This window comes from Urocitellus parryii, chromosome 8 (genome assembly GCF_045843805.1).
Source record: "Urocitellus parryii isolate mUroPar1 chromosome 8, mUroPar1.hap1, whole genome shotgun sequence".
NCBI lineage: Eukaryota > Metazoa > Chordata > Mammalia > Rodentia > Sciuridae > Urocitellus > Urocitellus parryii.
In genome coordinates, this window is record NC_135538.1 from 130,594,589 (window position 1) to 130,617,700 (window position 23,112).

At 35.3% G+C, this 23,112-nt stretch overlaps 1 protein-coding gene across 2 annotated transcripts in view; it reads right to left on the reverse strand.

The window, feature by feature from the left end:
• The window catches only part of Exoc2 (exocyst complex component 2), a 197,043-nt gene that overhangs the window by 56,690 nt on the left and 117,241 nt on the right, over positions 1-23,112 (reverse strand). For both annotated transcript variants that reach the window (XM_026398921.2, XM_077801565.1), the window contains exons 18-22: positions 17,594-17,674; positions 17,107-17,166; positions 16,391-16,452; positions 14,867-14,933; positions 9,710-9,826 (exon numbers count right to left, since the gene is read on the reverse strand). In XM_026398921.2, the coding sequence (XP_026254706.1) occupies positions 9,710-9,826; positions 14,867-14,933; positions 16,391-16,452; positions 17,107-17,166; positions 17,594-17,674 (387 nt within the window). The remainder of the gene's footprint in view (positions 1-9,709; positions 9,827-14,866; positions 14,934-16,390; positions 16,453-17,106; positions 17,167-17,593; positions 17,675-23,112) is intronic.

The window sequence follows — 23,112 nt, forward strand, 5'->3', positions numbered from 1 at the left end:
CTCACAACTGACCCTTTTCCATTAACACCTGTTCATGCTGGCTGCTGAGCACAGATGTTAACTTGATTCTGGCTCAATAGGCAAGAATGAGTTTCATCAACCATCAGATCAATGCATAGAGTGTGGAATGAAAGTTAAGTAAAAAGAAGGATCCAAGGACTAAGCAATTTGGAGTTTAATAGGGAAGAAGGAAAGGAAAACATTTATAAAGGAATGTACTTGTGGGGCAGAGAGGGAGTGTGAAAGAGCCACTAGTGGGGGAGCTGAGAGACTACAAAGACTACACCGAGAAGTAGAGGTCAGAGAGCAGTGTCCTGTTGGACCAGGAGTCTCTAATTAAAAACAAGATGTATTCTTAACAAAAAGTGATAATTCAACTATTATGTGCTCATAAATAGAATTGCTGAATTCCTATATCCTAGAACTGGGGACCATCTTTTATAGTACTTTAAAAATTATTGGTAATAACTTACAGAGGTAAAGCTCATGTTAAAAGGCTGCATTTCTGATATAAGGGGCAAATTATTACCTATGATAAAATACTGTTCTCTCTTCCTCAGCAGCAATATGGAGGAACATTCTTATCTCATGCAACCTGGCCCATGTCCCAGTCAAGGTTCACGACGGGAAACACAAGACATGACACGTCTGAATAGAGGTCACATCATATTTTTAACAAATTTTTAGAAGTTGTCTTTAATCAAAATGGTTAAAAGGGTAAAATCATTTTTTGATATATTTTAATATTTTAACTTAAATGTAAAAATTTATGCTTTAAACTGTTTTGGTAAAAATGGTGTTTTGGGGGGATTCTGGTTATTGAATTCAGGGGTGTTCAACCACTGAGCCACATCCCCAGCCCTGTTTTATATTTCATTTAGAGACAGGGTCTCACTGAGTTGCTTAGCATCTCACTTTTGCTGAGGCTGGCTTCAAACTCTCCATCCTCCTGTCTCAGCCTCCTGAGCCACTGGGATTACAGGTAAATCTGTTTTTAATAGGAAAAAACATTTTTACTTTAAAGAAGACAGAAAAAACACACTAAACTTGATGAAAGTACAGAAATAAACTCACTAAAATTCCATCAGTTTCGCACCAAGCCAAGTGAATCTGGATAACTTGGTTCAGTCAAATTAATATTTTATTTTTAGAATTTTACAAATGGAAAAGTAAAGAAAAATGGCAAGCTCACATTCTTTCATATTATTAAAACATAACTGGGGAAAAAAGCCAAGTAAATAATTAACTTTTAACAATAAACTCTTCTTAGTAAGAGGTGGGATTAGTAGGAGAAAAATGAAATGTGGATGAAGCAGGATATAGGCCAGAAGATGTTCCTAGGACTTGCTAGGGAGGGCCATGATTTCCCACTTCTTGGCTTCCTGCTATGGTTCTAACTTGATGTCTTGGAAATCTTATCACACTCACAACTTGAACAGTGTCTTCATTATCTATGAATGCTTTATAATCTAGTTAACTACCCACTTCCCATTGCATAGACTTCATTTATTTATTCCAATTTGCTTTTGAATAGGACAATCTCATACTTGACAATAGACTATCTGAGTTGGCCTCAGTGAAGGGCAATCTGAAGGGTATGGGGAGAACTTAACTGCCACCACCTTCTCCACTGATGTTTGAAGTTATACCACTCCAAAGTAAGTTAATTGTTTTCCCTCAGTAACAAAAAACAAAATGAGTTTCTAGACATGAATGGCTGAAATGAAAAACTTAATGGATAGCAAATTTCAGGAAGATTAGACAAATAGAAATACAAAGAATGAGAGAAAGCTACAGAAATTATCCCTAATTAGCAAAGAATAAGGGAGGAAATGGAAAAAATTAGACATGGAGAACAGAGTGAGGAGGTTCAACATATTCAACAGGAGGGAGAATTAATAGACACTGAGCCAATCATAATGCAAAATATTATTCAGTGGTATGAATGAAGCATAGTAATTAGAAAGAAGAGGGTATGATCCACTTTATTATCTGGGAGAATGGATAAAGATAAGGTAAGGCCATACAAGTTTTTATATAGGATGAGACATCTGCATCTCAAATGGCTTAGAAGGAAAACTCATGCTGAATGAATATTTGTTGAATGAGGAGGAAAGATGAGTAGGTGGCTGGGTTAGATGACAGGTACTGGAGTGAGGAAGACGAAAGCCATGACTTTTTAAAGATTAAAGCCATGGTTTTAAAGATTAAAACCCAACTATCACTACCCTGAGGAGTTCAGGCAATAAACAACTCTGAAATGTGGGAAGGAGGAAGAATAATATAATCGAATCTGTTTCTGAAAGCTCATCCTGGACACTCAGTGGAGGAAAATTAAAGAGTAAAAGAAGTTACATATTAGACCAAGCATTTGTTAGGAAGGTTCCTACACCACTAGAGTGGTCAAATTATGGTAAAGGGCTGAGCTTCAACAGGAATAGCAAATGAAAGAAGTGTAAAAGAATTCAGAAGATGGCTCAGAGGTAGAGCTAAGAAAAAAACTGAGCATAAACTTTTATGAGTGACGGAGTCAGGAGTAATTCCCATCCAACATATGAATGAATAAATAAAATGTGAATAATACACACAATGAAATATTGCATATTCTAAAAAAAAAAAAAGAATGAAATTCTGTCATTTGCAACAAGATGGAGGGCATTACATTAAGTAAAATAAGCCAAGCACAGAAAGACAATCACTCATCTGACTTACATATAGTGAAAGGGTAAAGTTTCTAAGCTGGAAAGCTTGAATGTAAAAGATTAGGTATTATTAAGTTCCTCTGTTACACCCAGAACTTGGAATTCCTGAGATAGTTAAGACAACGCCCTACTGGCCATTTAGCCTAGGGCCCTGTGCAGTTCGTCACAGGGCCCAAACCAATCAGTTTGAATGTGTAACCCGCTTACGAATGACCAATCACCCCCGCCCGACCTGTTCCCACCAATCAAGTCTCAGAGTTGTTGTTCAATTTCCCCGCGCCTCATGATGATTTGTTCCGATGTATGCAAAGCCCACCGCCCTCTCCAAAAAGTGTACTTAAGCTCCACCTGACCTCCGTTCTGGGCTCTGAGCTGCGCTCCCTTCTTGAGTGGGCACAGAGTCCCAGCGCGCTGGAATGGATCCCCAATAAATCCCCTTTTGCCACTTGCATGGAGTAAGTCTCCTGTGTGGTCTCTCCCTCCGACGTTCCACCGGACCCCCCTTACATTTGGTGCGTTGGCCAGGAACAGCGCATCGCTGGACAGAGAGACCCTAACAACGGACTGCTTCAGAGGGTAAGTAAGGCGTGTCTCTCTCTCTCTCTCTCTCTCTCTCTCTCTCTCTCTCTCTCTCCCTCCCTCCCTCCCTCCCTCCAACGTTCGGCCGGACCCCCCCTTACAATAGAATATTAGGTTAGTTATCTTTTTGTCATTGTAACCAAAAAACCTGACCATAACTGCTGAGAGGAGGGAAAGTTTATTTCAGGCTCATGATTTCAGAGGTCCCAGTGAAGCCAGATTTAAAGTTAGGTAGTCAGTGTAGTTAGGTAAATCGGTCTAATATCGAGTAAGATCCAAAATGGAGGCCATGTTGAGAATGAATTCCGGGAAAAGCAGAACAACTCTTGGAATGTTAATGAAGTCCGGGAAAAGCAGGACAACTCATGGAATGTTAATGTCCTCAAGGCCCAGAGCCCATCCCAAAGAAGTGTTAATGAAACAGCTCCCAGCAAACTTGAAGATGCTGACCCAAAAGTCCTAAAAGATTACTTCTTTGACCCACCTGTGCCCCATCCTTCGGGCCTTCCCAACTACATTCTATCACTGAAAGATAACAGAACAAAGGACAGGAATTGTGGGTGGGGAGACCAGATGAAGGCCTTAACTATAAAATGGGGAGACAACCGCACTTCCACGGATTCCATCTCTTGGGTCCCCTTCTTCCTCCGGGAGAAGTCTTTTCTGCTGTTCTTTAATAAACTTCTACTTTCCACTCTGACCTTGCCTCGGAGTGCTTCTCTGGTGTTATACTTCAACAATGGGGAAGCAAGAACTCCTCACCGGTCAACAGCGATAACACCAGTATAGAGACAGACAACTCCACTGTTTGGCTAACATGAGGCAGAATATCATGGTGGAAGGGCATGGCAGTAAAGCGCTAATCTTCTTACTGTGGCCAGGAAGCACAAAGATAAAAGGAAAGGAAGATGCATCCTTCTAGATCATGCCCCCAGTGACCTATCTCCTCCAGACTTATCCCACCTGCCTACAGTTATCACCCAGTCAGTCCATTCAAACTAGGATGAACTGATTAGGTTACAGTTCTCACAATCCAAATATTTCAGTTCTAAATAATGCTGCATTAACATTGGAACTTTTGGGGAACACCTTATATCCAAATATAACAAATATATTTTTTTTAATTTATCTCATACAAAATGGTAGAAACCAGGTAACTCAAGAGTATGTAGAGAGAGGAAAGGGGAAAAGGATGGAAAGGAGAGATCAAAAAGCACAAAGTTCTAGCCAGATTGAATGAATAAGTGTTAGTGAACTACGCCTAATATGGTGACCATAGTTAAAAATAATGCATATTTCAAAATTGCTCAAAGAATAGAATTTTAATGTTCTCACCACAAAAGCACAGTAAGTTGATAAGGGGATGGGTATGTTAATAAGTCTGACTGAATCATTCTACAATGCATACATATATCAAAAGATCACATTGTACTCCATAAATATATACATTTTTATGTCAATTTAAAATAAATAAACAAATAGAAATAAAAGAGAATAATTCCCAAATTCTGGCTTGAGGACTCAATGTTTACTAATATAGGAAATACAAAAGAGAAAGAAGATGGTATAAAGGATGAAAGAAGATGACTCTGGTTTGGGCATGCTAATTCTGGAATGCATCAATGAAAACTTCTAGTGAAGAAATCTGGTGGGAAATGGATCTGAAGTGTACGAGTGACACATAAGTTAAAGATAAAGGATTTGGGAATCACAGTCATTAGTGGTACATAAAGCTATACGGTAGATGAAATCAACTGAGGAAACCATTCCCAATATGAAGAAAAAACAAATTACAAGCACAGCAAACAAAAATATTAAGGGGAGGGTGAATAATCATTCTCATGGACTAAAATTAATTCAGATTCCCTGCACATATTAAGAAAAACAAACTATACTCTTCAGACCTTCCATATTAGAGTTTCTGAAAGAGATTTAGGGGCTTAAATAAAAATTCAATCATGAATTTTTTAATTCCAGACTTGTTTAATGTCCACATTCCCAAGTCAGGAAAAAAATATGATTACATAAACTCTAAATTAGATGTTTGTTGTTTAAAGACTGGAACAAGGTTAAAATAATATTTCACATGATTTTTAAAAAGTTCCTTGGCATTATATTATTAGAACTACCACAAAAAAACTATATGCTAAAGTTTATTAACTATACTGCTCTGAAGTATAGTTTCAGAAGTCTCAAAGAATTTAACTTACACAGATTTGGTTTGCACAGTTAAGAGTACAAAACTCTGTGTATTTCTTTAACTCTCTAACTGCCTTCAAAACTTGTTCTTCTAGAACATAAACAGTCAATAAACAGATGAAAAAGTACAAATCCCCCTAAAGGGGAAAGTCATGCTAATTAAAATATAATGAAAGAGTCTTTTTACCTCTCAAAATGGAAATTGTAATAAGAAATGAGAGCAAAAATGTGGTAAGATCAACTCTCTAAAAGCAATCTGGTGATACTTGCCAAAAGTCTTCAGAGCTATAAGTCTATTTCTAGGGATCCACTGTGAGGAAGTAATTAGAAATATGATAAAAGAGTATCATTCTTTTTTATAATTTTTTTATTTGTTTTAATTAGTTATACATGACAATAGAATGGATTTATGCACTTTGACATATCATATATAGATAGGATATAATTTCTCACTTTTCTGAGTGCACGTGTTACAGAATCATATTGATCAAGCAGTCGCATATCATTCTTTCTTAGTAACAACAACAGTAAAAATGGAAAATAACTTTAGGGTTCCTACTAAGGGAGAGGTTAAAAAATAAGATGGTATTTTCATATTAACCTATACTGTAAGTCCTAAAATTCATATTTTACAAAAATAGTTAATAAAAATATTACTGTTCACAACAGAATATTCAGTAGAAAAATATGTTCAATATAAATGAACCCAGAAAAAATGTTATTTGTAATTTTATAACATATAGATGGCAGTAAATATAAAATACTAATTACTATAAATACTAAAATAGTACCACTAAAATATTTATAGTATTTTAGTACTATAAATACTAAAATAGTTAGTGCATAAAACACGATTCTTATTTTTATTTGATTAAATTTCTTATTTTCCTTTTTTTTTTTTTGAAATTTTTTTTTTTTTTAGTTGTAGGTGAACACAATACCTTTATTTTTATGTGGTGATGAGGATGAAACCAAATGCCCTATGCATGCCAGGTGAACGTTCTACCTCTGAGCCACAACCTCGGTCCCATTTTTTTCCTTTTTAAAAACAATGTTAGCCAGGTGCGTTGGCACATTCCTGTAATCCCAGCAGCTTGAGAGGCTGAGGCAGGAGGATCACAAGTTCAAAGCCAGCCTCACTAAGCAACTCAGTAAGCCCTGTCTCTAAATAAAATACAAAATGTGGCTCAGTGGGCAAGTGCCCCTAGGTTCATTCAATTCTCAGTACCCACCCCCCGACACGGCAAAAAAAAAAAAAAAAAAAAAAAAGTTGGGTTCTACTTTTATTTAGTAGAAAAACAAAGTATTATTAGAAAAAAAAAAACATTTCCAGGTACATGTCATTTGTTGTCTGGGATCCAAAAAGCACAAAGACCCATGAAGGCTCAACATGGAGGAACTTTGTAGGGTGAGGTTCCCTTGTAGGGCAAGATGATTTGGATACTCTGACTATATGAATTACCATTAAATGAATCAACAAGCTTCATTTTCTTTTCTTTTTTGGGGAGGGGAGGGGGTGTGTTTTCATGAGAATAATTTCATTCTTTAAGATGTTAGAGCAGGAAACACTTTGGATTTGGAATGAGAAAACTTAAATTTTGAGTCCTGGTTGCTCTGCTACTTTCAGGTCAAGTCCTTGGCCTCTCTGAACATCATTCCTATGAAGAATATGGGGCTAATAATGCCATCCATTATTTATTTGCTTATTTACTTACTGACTTCTCAAGATTATTTGTATAGAGAAAAAATATACATAATGAAATCATTCTGGTTTCTAATGTTAAAATCCTAAAAAGCATGGTTATTTGTATATTGTTCCTATGATTAATTCAACTCTACTTTTGAATGTGAGAAGCAAGATGAAAAGAATTCAAAAATTGGTTGTTTTCAGTCTTATACTGACTGAATGAAGTAGCAATAAGAAACTAGAAAGAAGGCGGGGGTATAATTCAGTGGAAGAATGCCGGCCTAGCATACTTGAGGCCCTCAGTTCAATCCCTAGTGTTATAGCTAGGATATGAGGTGTCCCCCAAAAGCTCATATGTGAGATAATCCAAGAAGGTTTAGAGGGAAAATGATTAGGTCATGAGAGCCTTAATCCTCTAATGGGATTAACTGAATGATGGCTGAAGGTAGGTAAGGTATGGCTGGAAGAGGTGAGTAATTGGGGGCATGCCTTTGGGGTATATATTTGGTGGGCTGAGCTTAGTCTCTCTCTGCTGCCTGATCATCATCATCAGTTGAGTTGCTTCTCTCTGCCACACTCTTCCACGGTGATGTTCTGCCCAACCTCAAGCCATGAGGAATGGAGCTGGCTGTCTATGGACTGAGACCTCTGAAACCATGAGCCCCCCAAATAAACTTTTCCTCCTCTAAAATTGTTCTTGTCAGGTCTTTTAGTCACAGCAGCAAAAAAGCTGACTAAAACATCTAGCAATTGTGGGGTGGGGGTTAAGAAGAGAAGAATGTAGGAGGAAATATACCTGGAAGAAAATCTGGCCAACTACCAGATCACACCAGGAAGAGGTCTAAGAGAAGTTCTAATGTCCAGTGACACCACATGAAAAGCCCTCTAGTGAACAATTATCTCTAAGAGCAGAAATAGAGAAGAGAATTGAAAACTACGACCTTTTGTACCCTGTGATTTTTCTAAGATAACTCTAGAATCATCTGTCATTTGGAAAGAGAACCATATGAAAAATGATGGCAGTTGGCAACATTTCTCCTTGAATGCAAGCAATAATTTACTTGGTGGACATCATGAAAATAAAGGGTTCAACACCTAACAAAACAGAAACAGGAGAAATGTTATAATATAAATCTTGAATACTGTCTATTGGTTTCAACCGTAACTAAATAATTATAAGTATTCAAGATGATCAATTTATTAAAAAATCCAAATTCAGGTTCTGAGTGGGAATAAAGCCTATCTATGATACACTCCCAGATCCTTAATATTTTCTGCATCTTAATGATATAAACCTAAGCAACAGAAAGTTTCTAATTATTACTTCACAGAAATCTGGAGAAAAATCAAACTTATTGCTTCTCTTATATGCAATTCTTAATCATTTCATATATTTTTAAAATAAAATTTCTCCAATAAAATATTCATGTTATTAATGTATCGAAAACAGAGTACCCACATTCTACACATAGTAATTTTTAATGTAAGACAACATATTGCAACTCTTTACACAAAAATTTCTGGAAACAAACTAGACATTTGGCCCTACAGCCTTAAGTTACAACATTTCTCATCAGGATGATTAATCTTTACGAAAAGGCAGGAAAACAAGACAGTGCCGCCCACTATGACATTTTGATTCTTTGAAGAAAAAAAAAAATCCCAATCTAGTTCATGAACTGGAACCATCATTTATAAAAAGTATGCAATCCACCAACAGTACACTTTGATTGTATGATTAACAAGATCATTATCTTTCTTATTCTTTGCATTGAGAAAAGTGTACTGACATTAAAAAGTGGTTCTAGCAACATTTTTACCTAGAAATCTGATAAACCTTTGCCCAGGAACCAACCAAACTTTAATAACAAGGTTATTTCATTTTTTCCTTTTATGCTTACTTGAAAAAATATATAAACAAGAGATAACAATAGAGATTAAAAAAAACCATTCAAATGATTTGTACAGGACTTATTTTTATCCAACTTCTCCATATCTTTCTATATCCAATGATGTATTTTTCAGATGTTAAGCATCCTGCAGCTGTTATGAGCTGGGCACATGCATGTGTGTGCACACATGCTTGAGAAGTACAGCAAAAGCATCATTGTGGTCACATGGAAAGGAAGAGAGGAAAGAGAGGTGTGGATCAGCAGGAAGAGGTTTATCCGCAGGCTCAGAGAGTTTGCTCTTGGTCATATCTAAAAGCTCTACCCTAAAAGTAGTTAAATCTGACATTTGATGCCTAGATCTTACTTTCTTCCCTCACTTTTAAAGAGCTTAGGTGGGGAGTGAACCATATCTAACTTTGCAAACATGGTTCTACAGAAAGTAGCTGTCATTAAATTAACTGTTCAATGGGAGGTATGAGAAGGAAGGGAATCATTAAAGATAGTGTGAGTGAGAGCAGAAGGAAGTGGCTGTAGGGAAGGCAAGAAAAAGGAACAAGCACAGGAAAGAAAAAAAATGAAGGACAAGAAAACAGCTTGTAAACAAAGTTCAGAAAACGATCAATTTGTCCACTTAACTTTAACTCATTTACCTGTGTTATTTTTTCTATTCCCTGGAAGTTGTGCTTTTCAAAATGTTCTGCTATATTTAAGAAAGTACGACGTTCTAGATGGCGGCAATTACTCAGGACAATCAAAAGTCGCTGCTCCTAAAAGGAGAACAAATCTTTAGAAATACATTTATAGTAACACATGGCAAATGTAAAAGATAAACCTTATCACTTCTTAAATTTAATAATAATATCTTGCTCTTTAACCTCTATATTGCATGCTTTCCTTTTCTTGACTATGTCTTTCCTAACATTAACATAGGCAGAAACATCACACAATTCTACAGTTCTACTAATTGCTTATGATTACATAATACACTAAAGAGTCAAACAGGAATTGGAGATGTGCTCAGGCATAGGTGCTTGCCTCACATGGGCAAGGCCCTACATTCAAAAATAAAAAATAAAAAAATAAAAACCACCTCCAAAATAAAAAAATAAAAAGAAAAATCAAATAATGTTTATTATGCCAATTTTATGTACACAAAAATGTTATACAAATGGATACCTTAAATAACTACATAAAGTATAGAAATTGTCAGAAAAATTGTTTATAAACTTTTTATAACTTGAAAGAGAATAATACTACCCTTTTATCTGTTTGATAGGCTCTTCAAAACTTCAGGCTTTTAAGAACTTTTTTGTGTGTAGGAATAACCTCCATCTAATAGGGAGTGAGGGTCCCTTAAGGTCAGGGGATTCTTCCACAGGAAGTGATCAGGTCAGTCAAGTGGAAGGAGTAGAGCTCCATTTGCTGGTACATTCTCCAGGGTCCTGTTCCACTTAAGTAATTTCTTATAAAAATGATCAGACCCCAATACTTATGAATACAATATCCTACAGTTCAGAGAAACTGTGTGTGTAGATAAAATTCTGGGAATGGCCCTTTAGGCTGCTAATGTGGTCACTGAGGCCAGGGGTCTTGTACTCCTGCTGGTGTGAGAGCATTCTCTGGAACAACTGTGACTCATCTAGGGCCTTAACTCAAGATTCTTGACTAAAACTAAGGCAAAGCCACTGTCTAGGAAAAATTCTCAACCACATTTGGCATATTCTTTCTGTATGGAAAAAGAATAACTTGCAATAATGTAGTTCAGTATAGAAAAGGCAGATACAAATAGGATGATGTTCTTTTGAGTTACATGGATCAAGGATGAACTAGAGCCTTTGAACTTAATTGCCAAGCAAATCTTGCGTTTTCTAATAATTTCACTTAGTTCAATCAAGTATCCACAGACCTTCTAAACGTCTTTCTTTCTTTTCTGGGGGCAGTGGTCGAGCAGGTGGGGGGGTAACCAGGAATTGAACTCAAGGGTACTTAACTACTGAGCCACATGTCCAGCTTTTTTTTTTTTTTTAACTTTTTAAATTTTGAGACAGGGTCTCACTAAATTGCTTAGGGCCTCACTAATTTGCTGAGGCTGGCTGTGAACTTGCAATCCTCCTGCCCCAGCCTCCCAAATCCTTAGGATTACAGGCATATGCCACCACACCCAGCTATATCCAGGTTTTTTTAATTTAAAATGTTCTCATCTTTATTTCTGGCAGAGTATAGCCTACTCACTGCCCTTTTTGGTCCTAATCAAACACAAATAAAAAGCCAAAAAATTTAATTAAAGTAACTTCAAACAAATAAAAATATTGCTAATGGCTCTAAGTCAACTTGTGGATAGGAAGTGGGACATATAACAAAGTTAACAGGGTGATATTATGTATAAAACTCTTTTTCCATATTAAGTGGATAAGTGGCAGAAAAGGTACCAGAAAGAAAGCAATGGGTAAGTGCTAGAATTTGTACAGATGAAGCCAGGAATGGCAAGACTATATCTCCCCCTCTTGTTCCCAAGCCTACTTCTGCCATTATGCAGTCCTTTCAAAGCACATGGGCATAAGCAAACTGGACATTTCATCAGTCATTCCAAACATGATATACTCCTCAGAAACCTCAACTGCTTTCTCAGTTTATGAGTCAAAAAGCTTCATACCCAGCAAACTCAGCCTCCTGAGTCTTCTCTACACTGGTAGTGAATTCTTTTTGCTTGATTCTCCCCATTGTAATATATATAGTTCCTCTTCAAAAACAGAAAAACTTCTTGAGTTCAAGTCTCACACTTAGTAAGCATATTTTTCTCTCAAATCTAATCAATCAGATGAAATAAAAGTGGGAAGAACAAATGAACACCATAATCAAATTCTTAGAGTTGCATGGTTAATCAAAAGCTTATTATTAGCACCTTAGAGGGAAACGAATATTTGAAAAGAAACAGCTCAAACTGATCTAATACAGCACTTACAGATGAAAAAATATGGTCTGAGGCATTATTTTCTTCTCAGTTATCCAGGACAGGACCAGGCCTGGATGTCCTCAATAATATCCCTGGTTATACAGTGAATAAGGCACACACTAGGATGTGAACCTGTGTTCCCTGACTCAAAATCTAGATCTCTTTCTAACCATAACTGCCTCCCCTTTAGATAACAAAAGACCTAAAATAGAAATCATCTGAAAAGATGGGCCAAATTAAAAAGGCATCTTCCAATGGGGAAAAATAGGAACTGAATTTGGTAACAAATGGACAATTTTTGGTGAATAAAACAGGACAAGCTGATATCAGCAAGTATAAAACACAGGAGTGGGGTAGCCTCTGAGCATAAGCTCAGTGTGAGCCAAGAGCGACAACTTTGATTCTTCACAGGAGGCAAGTCACAGAGAGTCTGTGCTTGCTCTCATGCTCCACCTCTGAAGAGGTACAGATTTAGGCTCAGAGCAGCAACCCCATGTCTGGGAATGCCCACAAGTCAGTAGAAAAATACCTAAATGGATACAAGGCATCAATAAAAGAAAGCAAAGCAGTTTTCAAACACTAGAAAAGTTACCATGTACAAATTAAGCTTATTCTGAAAGAAGGAAGAAAAAGTACAGTTGGCCAGATGGATGGAAGGTCTATCAAAAGAAAGCAAAGCAGTTTTCAAACACTAGAAAAGTTACCATGTACAAATTAAGCTTATTCTGAAAGAAGGAGGAAAAAGTACAGTTGGCCAGATAGATGGAAGGTCTATCAATTTCAAAGACCTTTCCTTTAGCCCCAACCCTCTTTAGCATTCTTTCTTTCCAGGTTCACATGAAAAGACTGGTTTAAACTTCGTGTGTGGCCTTCTCCTGTCACTCTCCTCCAGGACAATCAGCTGTTCCCTCATTAACCTACAGAAGCAGCTCCTACAACACAGCCCACAAAGCTGAGTTTTCATCTCCCACAAACTGATCCTCCTCAGTTTGATTGTTCAGCATCTCTTTGCTTAAATGCTCTTTTCCGCCTGTTCAAAGTACACTGCTCTACCAAGATTTCCTTCTTGCTCTACAATTATTCCTTTTCAGCAAATGATGAGGAGGCCGGGGTTGTGGCTCAGCGTAGAGCGCTTGCCTAGCACGTGTAAGGCCCTGGGTTCGATCCTCAGCATCACATAAAAATAAATAAACAAAATAAAGGTACTGTGTCCAACTACAACTAAAAAATAAATATTAAAAAAAAAGAAAAAGAAAATGCTGAGACTCTCTGTTAGTCACTCTATAACTACTGGTTATATATCCCCAATATTATTTTCATGTTGGTCTTTATCTCATTCTATTAATGTGGGTTCTCCTAGAACCCCCATTTTCTGTTCCTGGCTGAATGCTTTGACCCCTCTATGACCCAGTCAGCTGCATGTCTTGCTCTGCAGGCTTCAACCTGAGCTGGGCCTTATCTCTGGCATTAGGAAGCTGTTTGGGCTGTTGCTGAAAGGTACCCGAAGATGAGCTGTGCCATTGAGTATGTGGAAACCAACCCACCCTCAGTCAGATTATTTAAACCTAAATTTCATAACTCGGGCTCCTTTTGTGGATGTTTATTCTCTTGTCCCCTGTCCACCGAGAGGAGATATGGTAGCCCTTCCATATGTAAGCATTCTAATAAATGCTTTGGACTAATCACCATGCATTTTGAAATCCCAACAGGCCCCATTCCAGGATGGTGTAGGGCAGTACCTTGCAGGAACTCCCCTGCCACCATGTCTAGGGAGACTCTGAGTATAAGTTCTGCTGGACAGAACACCAGTATTTTTCTTAGTATTTTTATCTATTCATAGGCCTTCTATTGTGTATATATGGCTTATTCACAAACCTCTCTAGGATCCAGACAAGTACAATGAATCACCCAGAAGTTATCCCTGACTGTCACTCATTGGACAAATATGCTCCCAAACTAAGTTTTCAATCTTTCTTTAGAAGCTGTTTATTTCAGTGAATGGTTAACATTCTCTACCTAGTCATCCAAATGAGCAAACCTAGAATAATATTCTTAACTACTTTGACTAGACAATACTTTTCCTAATATGCCAAACACATTATTATTTAGGAATATATACTTAAAATTACTGTGGAAATAACAAATAACAGGGTAGGAAATTCAGATGTTCTTTTTTCTTGATACACACACACGCACATGCACACACAAACTCAATAAATCATCACAAATCAGAGGAAGTTTTTTTTTTAACATAGATAGCTTGAGTCTGGATTCAACATCTAAGTTTGCCTACATGATCAATGTCTATATCTGAATCATCACGTACATGTATACATGAAAAATGTGTTTGTGTGTGTGTGTGTGCACGTGTATGCATATGCATGTGTGCGTGCACAGATACATAGTGATCTGGTTTTGTTTTTGCCAAGAAACCTGTATTCAAATAAAATGGGGATCTCACAGAAACAAAAGAGGAAAAAGCAGAGCTTCTCTGGCTGAAGAGGCAACAGACGTGAGGAAATGCCCTTGTCCTGTGCCTCCTACCCAGAGGATCAACTTTCAAACATCAGAGAACTAGTAGGACACCTTTTAACATTCAAGAACCTACAGGGATGCAACTAGTATACAGGAGTTTAAATGCAACTCCAGCTAAAAAGCTTTCAACATGGAGTACATTTAATTATACTTTACTAAAATCTTCATATAACATAACATAGCTCCCATGTATAGGCACTGTTTCATACACATGCTACAGCAATGAAGTAATACTCAAAGTAATTCAGATTGATTTATGGACTAGTCATTAAATAATTTTAAATGGCACATCCTACTTTATTTTTATTAGCTTACTTACAGAAGTCAAACTGAAGTCTTCATGAATACTTCCAAACAAATCAGGAGAAGAAACATCTACAGAAAGACTAAATTATAGAAGAGTTACAATTAAAGCACTGAAATTTAAAAATGTAACAAACTATATATAAATTTCACTTTAAAAGGGTTTGGTATAACTATAATGCACATTTTTAAAAGTTTTTTTAAAAATCTTTTTTAAAAAAGGTTTTGGTGCAAAGAAATCAAATAACTTTCTGTGAGTTTCCTGAAAACATTTTAAAATTAATCTCTCAAAGAAGGCACAGTGGGCTATCAATTAACATGGGCCATTAAAAAAAAAAAAACAACAACAACTGTTTTTGGACCTTCTCAAAACTGGCATGAATTTAAAACAAACTATCAAAGGAAAAAAATGTCAAGTAATTTTACTCAAAGTGTTTCTATCAGAATTTCCAGGGGGCTTTTTGAAGCTTCCTTTTCATAGTAATCCACTTAAAGGTGAGGTGAATTAGGAAATTAATTGATAACCCACAAACAACTAGAAACAAAACTGGAGACAGAAGGAAGGACATATCATAAACACACCATTCCTTTTCTTTAAACCTGACTGAAATTAAAATTAATATAGAAGACTAAAGCAATGAAAATATCAACTAATATTTTAAAACAGAGATAATAAAAGAAGGCCAGTCTGAAAAACATTAAAACATAAACCAAAGATAATTAACACAGCACTAATATAAAATATATTTGATAAATCTACTGAAGATAAAGCTCAGAAACACATTGTACCTGTTTATCTAATACATTGATATATGAAAAAATTATAACAGAGCAATAAGGAAAGATTTATTTAATCAATAATATCAAGGTTCTGATTAACTATACACATTTTTGGCAATGTAATAAACTAAATATACAAAATCAAATCAGAAAATCTAGAAGAATTAAAAACTTATTGGCCTTCAAAGAGGTAAAAGTTTTAATATACTGGAAAGCAAAAGCCAGTACTAAGAAATAAACATTCAGAAAAACTTGGTGTTAAGAAAACAAATTCAGCATTTTATACTATTGTCCAATATAGCCACACTTTGAAAAACCATCCCATGAATTTGTAAATACCAAGTCAGGAAGTATTCTCTGGAGCTCAAATAACTAAGCCTGGCCCAGGCTAAACTCTAACCAAAGGCTCAATTTCTAACAAGAGATCTGGTTTAGCACCCTAACACCAGGAATATAAAAGTAATCAACTAGGAGGTATACAATTTCCCGCTATTTTATTATTTATAAAACCTGTTGTTTTAGACAATCTGTAAGCTAATTATGTTTTAAATTTGTTCAAAATGTCTGTAATATGGTTACAATAAATTCAGAAGATAAAAAAATTATGGAAAAAGCATAGGCCACATAAAATCATGACTTTAATATAAACAATTTACCTCTCTTACAGGAAATCTCAGAATATAAAACCAAATATGTAACTTCAGTCTATATTTTTAATTCTCTTAAATGCATTGATGAAAATAATTTCACTTTTACTTACTGTGTAGTATCTATATCAGCATCAGGCTTGGTGCTCAATTGTTCCAAACAGTATATAAAAACCTAAGTCAAAGATAGTTTCAGTGACATGAAAATTATTTTACATGAAATAGAACTATCTATATCATCGGTTGTATGTTGTCAGGGTATATTAAGTATATTTATATGTGTATATTTGTGTGTGACAGGTATGTTGCTTCAATATATATCACATAAGAGATAGAAATTAAAAGCACCTATGGTTTGATCAATTAAGTTCTTGAATATATTTTAGGAGAAAAAAACTTTTTTCTTTCCCTTGTTCATTCACTAACATTTTCAACTTTGTTTATACAATGTGCCTACAGAGAAAGAACTGATCCCAATCAAAAATTTTATACTCCAGATAAAATGTAAACAAATAATTATCATTTAATTTACTCTAATGGAGTGATCTAATGGAAATAGAAATAAAGTATCATAAGAACACAAAAATGGAAAGGTTAACAAATTAAATATTCAGATATTATTAAAACAAGCAGGAATTAATCCTAGATTTAAATACTATTTTGATACCCTATTTACTTTAAACTATTATGTACATAGAAAAGATTCAAATATGAATCCATATTTAACATATTATAAATACATATTATATACATATTATAAATAGAAGGAGCTGACTATTAAATGCATGTATGATCCCAGGCTTTGGGTATCACAGCTGTTAAATATTACCTGCATGATATTGATGCTTAACTGGCAAACCTCCTCCTGTGTTTTAGGTTGTTGAAAGACCTGTGAAGAAAAATTATGATTAAAACTTTTGGACTTTCTAAGAAAATAAAACTATTTACAAAGTTGAATACAAACAGTTAAAACTGCTATATGTGTGGACATCTTGCTCTGAAGAGCTGGACCACAGGTGATTTCCTACCTAGGGTAGTTCTGGTCCCAGGGTGGCTGACAATACCCAGGTCAGTCATTCACTTCATACACAAAGTGTTGCCTACAACCCTTGTACTCATATTTTAACTTTTATCATCCCATCTTAGAATTAGAAATCAACATATCCTGCAGTTAAGCTAAAACATAATAATAATAATAAAATACATAATCAATAAGGAAAAGAAGTTCTTGTATGGCAATGACTCAGAAATTTTAAACTGTGGAAAGGATTCCTCAAGAAATTCTGAAATGGAGGTAGAATTGAGCAGAAACTTACACTGGCTTCCCCGGGCTTGCACTCGAGAACGACCTTCAGGGACTGCAGGGAGTGCACAATGCACTGTTCAAACTGACATGGCTAAAGGAAAAAAATATCCATATTCAATTTTTTAAAAAAACACAGGCTATGAAGACAACTTAAGTAAGTAATGTGGCCAAGCACTCTAAATTTTCCAGGAGTTTGGAAAGGAAGAGAGATACAAATAATCTGACCAATAATAATCTAGTCACCAAGTTTTAGATTTGGCATGTGCTTTTTACACTTTAAAATATTTTTAAGTGGGTCAATCTTAAAACTAAATTACATCTCATTTTACTAGAAGAAAACTCAAATATCACTAAAATTTTTCTTCAAAATTTTACTCTTCTGACAAATGATGCAATATATAATGAGCATATATGTTACTTTATTTATTTATTTATTTGTTTGTTTGTTTGTTTTTGGTATTGGGGATTAAACCCAGGGGCATTTTACCACTGAGCTATACCCCAGTCTTTTATTTTCAGACAGGGGCTCTAAGTTGCTTGAGGCCTTGCTAAGTTGCTGAGGCTGACCTGTGATCCCCCTGCCTCAAGCTCCTGAGTTGCTGGAATTATAGGTGTGTGCCAGTGCACCCAGTTTGAGTTTATATTTGAAACACTATTATATCCCAGGTATATTCTGGGTTGAGCTGTTTCCTCAATGTTCCACATCTCTGGCATGGTTCAACAAAATCTAATGTTAAAAATAATGATCTGGAGGATGCATAAGATCTGTAAGTGAAATAAATAATTGCAGTCATATATACATTAACTGAAAAAAAATGAAACTCAAAAATACGTCCAACCAATGGCAACTAATAAGCTTGAATGAATTCTAATACCTTAGGCTCCTACGTGTGTCTGAAGTTTTACTCTGGATGACAGTGACACAAGAGTGAGTAAGACAGAATTCTCATGAAATGCTTATTTTAGCCAGGACATACAACCATGAAAGTCACAATAAAAATTGTTTTTTTTTAAAGCATAGAAATATAAATTTTCAACTGCATAACAAAATAAGCATCATGAATAAAACAAATAAAACTCAGAGAAAAATGGTGCTAGAGGGAGGTCTTCTCTAAATAGGACAAAGAAAGCCCCTGAGATGGCAAGAATACTGAGGCTGAGACCTGAAGAGCAAGAGGGGAGGAAAGTAGCAAGTTTTCTGGAGGAAGACAGTATGCATATGGGCAGGGGTGGGGGTAAGAAACTGCCAGCACTGAAGACAGCAAGTCATAATCTCTGAGTGTGAACACAAGCACCACAGAAAAGGTTAGGATTTATTCAAGTGGCACTGAGTTGGGGCAGGTTCAGTGCTCAACCAACCATCTCTGTGCACAAAATATGGCATGAACCTCTCCTCAAAATACGCACTAATTTTTTAAAAAAGTGATTGGGGAAAAAAAACTAACAGAAGAAAGAAGTGACAAATGTATACATATTTTTAAAAGACAAGTTTATTTCCTTATAAAAAGTAGCCCTTTTTTTAAGGCTCATAGTTTGTAGATTCTTTACGATTTTCTAGATATGCAATCATATATTTGCAAGTTATATTATTTTTTTAATTCCTTGTAATTCTTAATGATCCCCTTACCTCCTAGCTGGTTTGTTCTTCTCCACCCCTTTCCCTTGCCATGTTGCAGGGCATGTGACCTCCATTCCGTGTTGAATAGAAGTGGTACTAATTAACACTTTCTTATGATAGATGAAAAAAAACATCAACTAACATCAACTATATTAAAGCTAAAGATTTTTGTCCATCAAAGGTACCATTTGATAAAAAATACATTAAAAATCACCATTTATTTATGACAAATGTTTGAAGAGATAGATATGTTTATCTGAACTTTAAAATTATGCAATTTTAAAACATTACATGACATCCAATTAATATGTACAATGTTTATGCTTTTATATATCAGTTTAAAAATAAATTTTAAAAATTAAAAAAAAAAAAAAAGTAGCCCTGACTTAATGAAAGCTAAAATAGTGCCTTGGCTTTAATGATTTTATTGCTCTCTTAAACCACCAGAGGGCACCATAAAGAATATTTTAAAGTATTAAGTAGAAAACAAGAGGCATATAGGATGATGACTACACAGAAAGCATTTAAAGAGTCAAAATGTTTATTAGTGCCTAGCATGTGTGAGGCTTGGTGTTTAATCCCCAGCACCATGGAGGAAAAAACAAAAAAAAGTTTGTTAGATGAACTGACCTTAAACTTTGACCTCCTGCCTCAGAAGGCATGAAAATTTAAGTTGTTAAAACAATGATAATAATCATAATATTGAAAATAAAATGAAAAATTCAACTATGAACAGTTAAATACTGACATTCATGTGTGTTCACTTAGTGTTTCTTGTATTACAATTTAAAATACAATTTTAATGGGGCTGGGGATGTGGTTCAAGTGGTAGCGAGCTCGCCTGGCATGCGTGCGGCCCGGGTTCGATCCTCAGCACCACATAGAAACAAAGATGTTATGTCCGCTGAAAACTAAAAAATAAATATTAAAAAAAAATACACTTTTAAAATTTTTACATTTATATTAACACAATAAATGGACAGGGAGTAACAGAAGCTCAATGAGCAGTTTCAGTTAAATTGAGAATAAATGACAGTCTAAATAATTGTCTTTCCTTTTTTCTAAAAAGAATCAAATAGTGCTATCTCTGTGTATTTTCAGTGAATCATCCAAGATAGGTGACTACTCTACAAGAAGTTATCACAAATCATTCCAGTTCCTCTGAAGAAGAAAATTCTCAGAATTATCCAAATTGAAAAAAGGCAGAAAACATTTTCAACATGAGAAGAAAACAGGATGCTTTCAAGTAAGCTGTTATGGAGCACTGAAGGGAAGTTCTAATTAAAGATAATACTTCAGCAGAAATAACAGTCATAGGTGGCAAAACTCAACATTCATTTCATTAACGTGATAAGAATGTTTCCCTATAGCACTCACAGGAAAAGAAACAAATGGGATTGGTAGTATGAAAATGTTAAGAAAATATAAATTAGAGGAATGTGACAAGCTTTGCAAGAACTAAGTCATTGTTCAAAGTCTAAAAATTTTACACACATACATAAGGTTAAACTACTTTAAATTAGATTCTAGACTTGTGCTGTTAAGTGTTGACTTATTTTTTCTCTTAAGAGAGATCCATGCTGAATGGCTAATACCTTGGTCAGCATTATCAGATCCATTCTGTTGGCTTATTTCGTCAAAGACATTGACCAGAAAATGTATTGGCTGACTCCCAATGTGCTCCTTCTCATGGGTCATTCGTTTCATGGTCTACTGGGGTTTAGATCTTCCCTACACATACTTACATGGCAGGTCAAACAATGAATTAGCCATTTTACGGGTATAATTGCACTAGGGTAGTCAAACTTTAAAGACAGACTACAAACACATTTTGTAGCAACTATCCCAGGTCATTTTCACAGAGGACAATTACAATAATCAAGTAAACAAACCGTCTTTGGTTACAGTGACTGTCAGTGAAGCACACACTGGGCTGACCATATATAGCTATTTCATGGCTGAGGATCAAATTTTTATTTATATATATATATATATATATATATATATATATATATATATATATATATATTTTTTAATGAAACAGAATCACAGCAACTAAGACTTAAATTTTCTCAAACTGAACATATACTCCCCCCCATTTTTCTTTGCAGAAAACTAATTTTAGGCAGGTATCACAAACCAGGAATTAAAGTGATTTGATGTTTAATTTGCTCATACCTATTTCATTTGGGGCAAGATACTCAGTGGATGACGGTTCATCGATCTCTTGGACCTGTCCTTCAAGCATGCTATGATAATTAGGACAGGGTTGTATAAAACAGACTTTACAATATAATAAGAAATAATGTAAACTTAAGGAATTTCCATGGAGGCCCCATTCATTACACATGTTCAATTAACAAATAATGATTCTTTATGTTTGTCTAAAATTTTACAGTTTACAAAAGCTTCAGTCTACAGTATCTCATTTAATCTTAACTCAAAACACTGGGAAGAATTATTCTATTCCTTTCCTAATTAAAGCACAGGGGTTAGTCAGGTTATTTGGCTTTTTCAGGATAAGTTCTGATTCTAAATCAAATGCAGTATATTTTCCTCCATACCAGTGCTGTCCAACAGAAATATAAAGTGAGCCACAAGAACAAAATTGAAGTGTAGATTTCCCAGTAGCCACATTAAAAAAAACTAAAACCAAATAATTTTAACAGTTTATTTAATTCAAAGTATACAAATATCATAATTTCAAAATGTAATCAATAATAAAAGTTGAAATATTTTACATTCTATCTTATAGGATCTCAAGTGGCTGCCCTAGTTGCTACATATCTTTTTCTTTGAATTTAATGTGAGGGGGAAAAAGATACAGAATAGCTTTTATTTAAATACAAATAACAGTGACAAATGGAGTAAATCTAATTAAGATATTTTTATTCTAGAGATTCTTGGAAATAGAATTATAACAAATTTATTAAAAACAATAAACTTTTCTAACTCATTTCAAGCATGATTTAACAAAAAAAAAAAAAAAAGGAAGTTAAGCTTAACTATGTTGTTACTTAATGTAAGGAATGCTTGCATATATTTGTATCACCTTAATGTAGAGCCTTCAATTTTGGAGAAATACAACAAGCCCCAAGTTCTCCAATTGCTAAAGGAAGATTGTTAATAAGATGTTCAAAATTCAAGGAAAAGAAAAACTATTATGTGGGCGCTTTGTCCCTCAGCAGCCTGGCTCCTCACTGGTTTATAACTCTGAGCTGGTCAAAATCATTTTATTCTTGTTTTCTTATCTGAGGCAGGAACCAGAAGTATTCTTCCCACAATTTATTTTCTCCCTTTTCTCACTAAGGTAAGACTAAAATTGGGAGCAGCCACAAACTCGGCTGAAAAACTTCACTTCCCTGCCTCTGCTGCTGAGGATGTGGACACAAAAATGTGTTATGCCAACTACATGTGGGGAGAGCTGTCAGCCATGGCTCCTAGAAAAGACCTGGACTTTTTTCCTAACAGGAGTGAGGCTGTGAGTTATCATGAGGTCATCCTGAGCAGAAGCCAGTACAAAGAACCACAGAGAAGGCAGAGGGCCTCTAGGTATAGAATTCTTGAGTTATCTGGCCAATGTGTGATAAAAAGAAATTTTCTTATATAAACCGCTAGGATGTTTTATTGGCAAATGCCAATCTTACTGACACACCCACATACAGGATTATTAGGGGGATTCATAAGTCAGGTATAAAAACATGATAAATTATGAAAACTATATTCATAGGTATTTTGAAACCCTAAAACCTATATGAAAAGAACAGACCATGGTTATAGTTGCTGCCTGACCTGTAAACACATCTGCAAAGATTTGTGCTTGTTATTTTTGTTTTGTTAAACAAAGCTTAGGGGCTGGAACGAGTATTTCTTCTGTCCAGTTTTTCTGAAAATTTGAAGTTGCTGAGTAA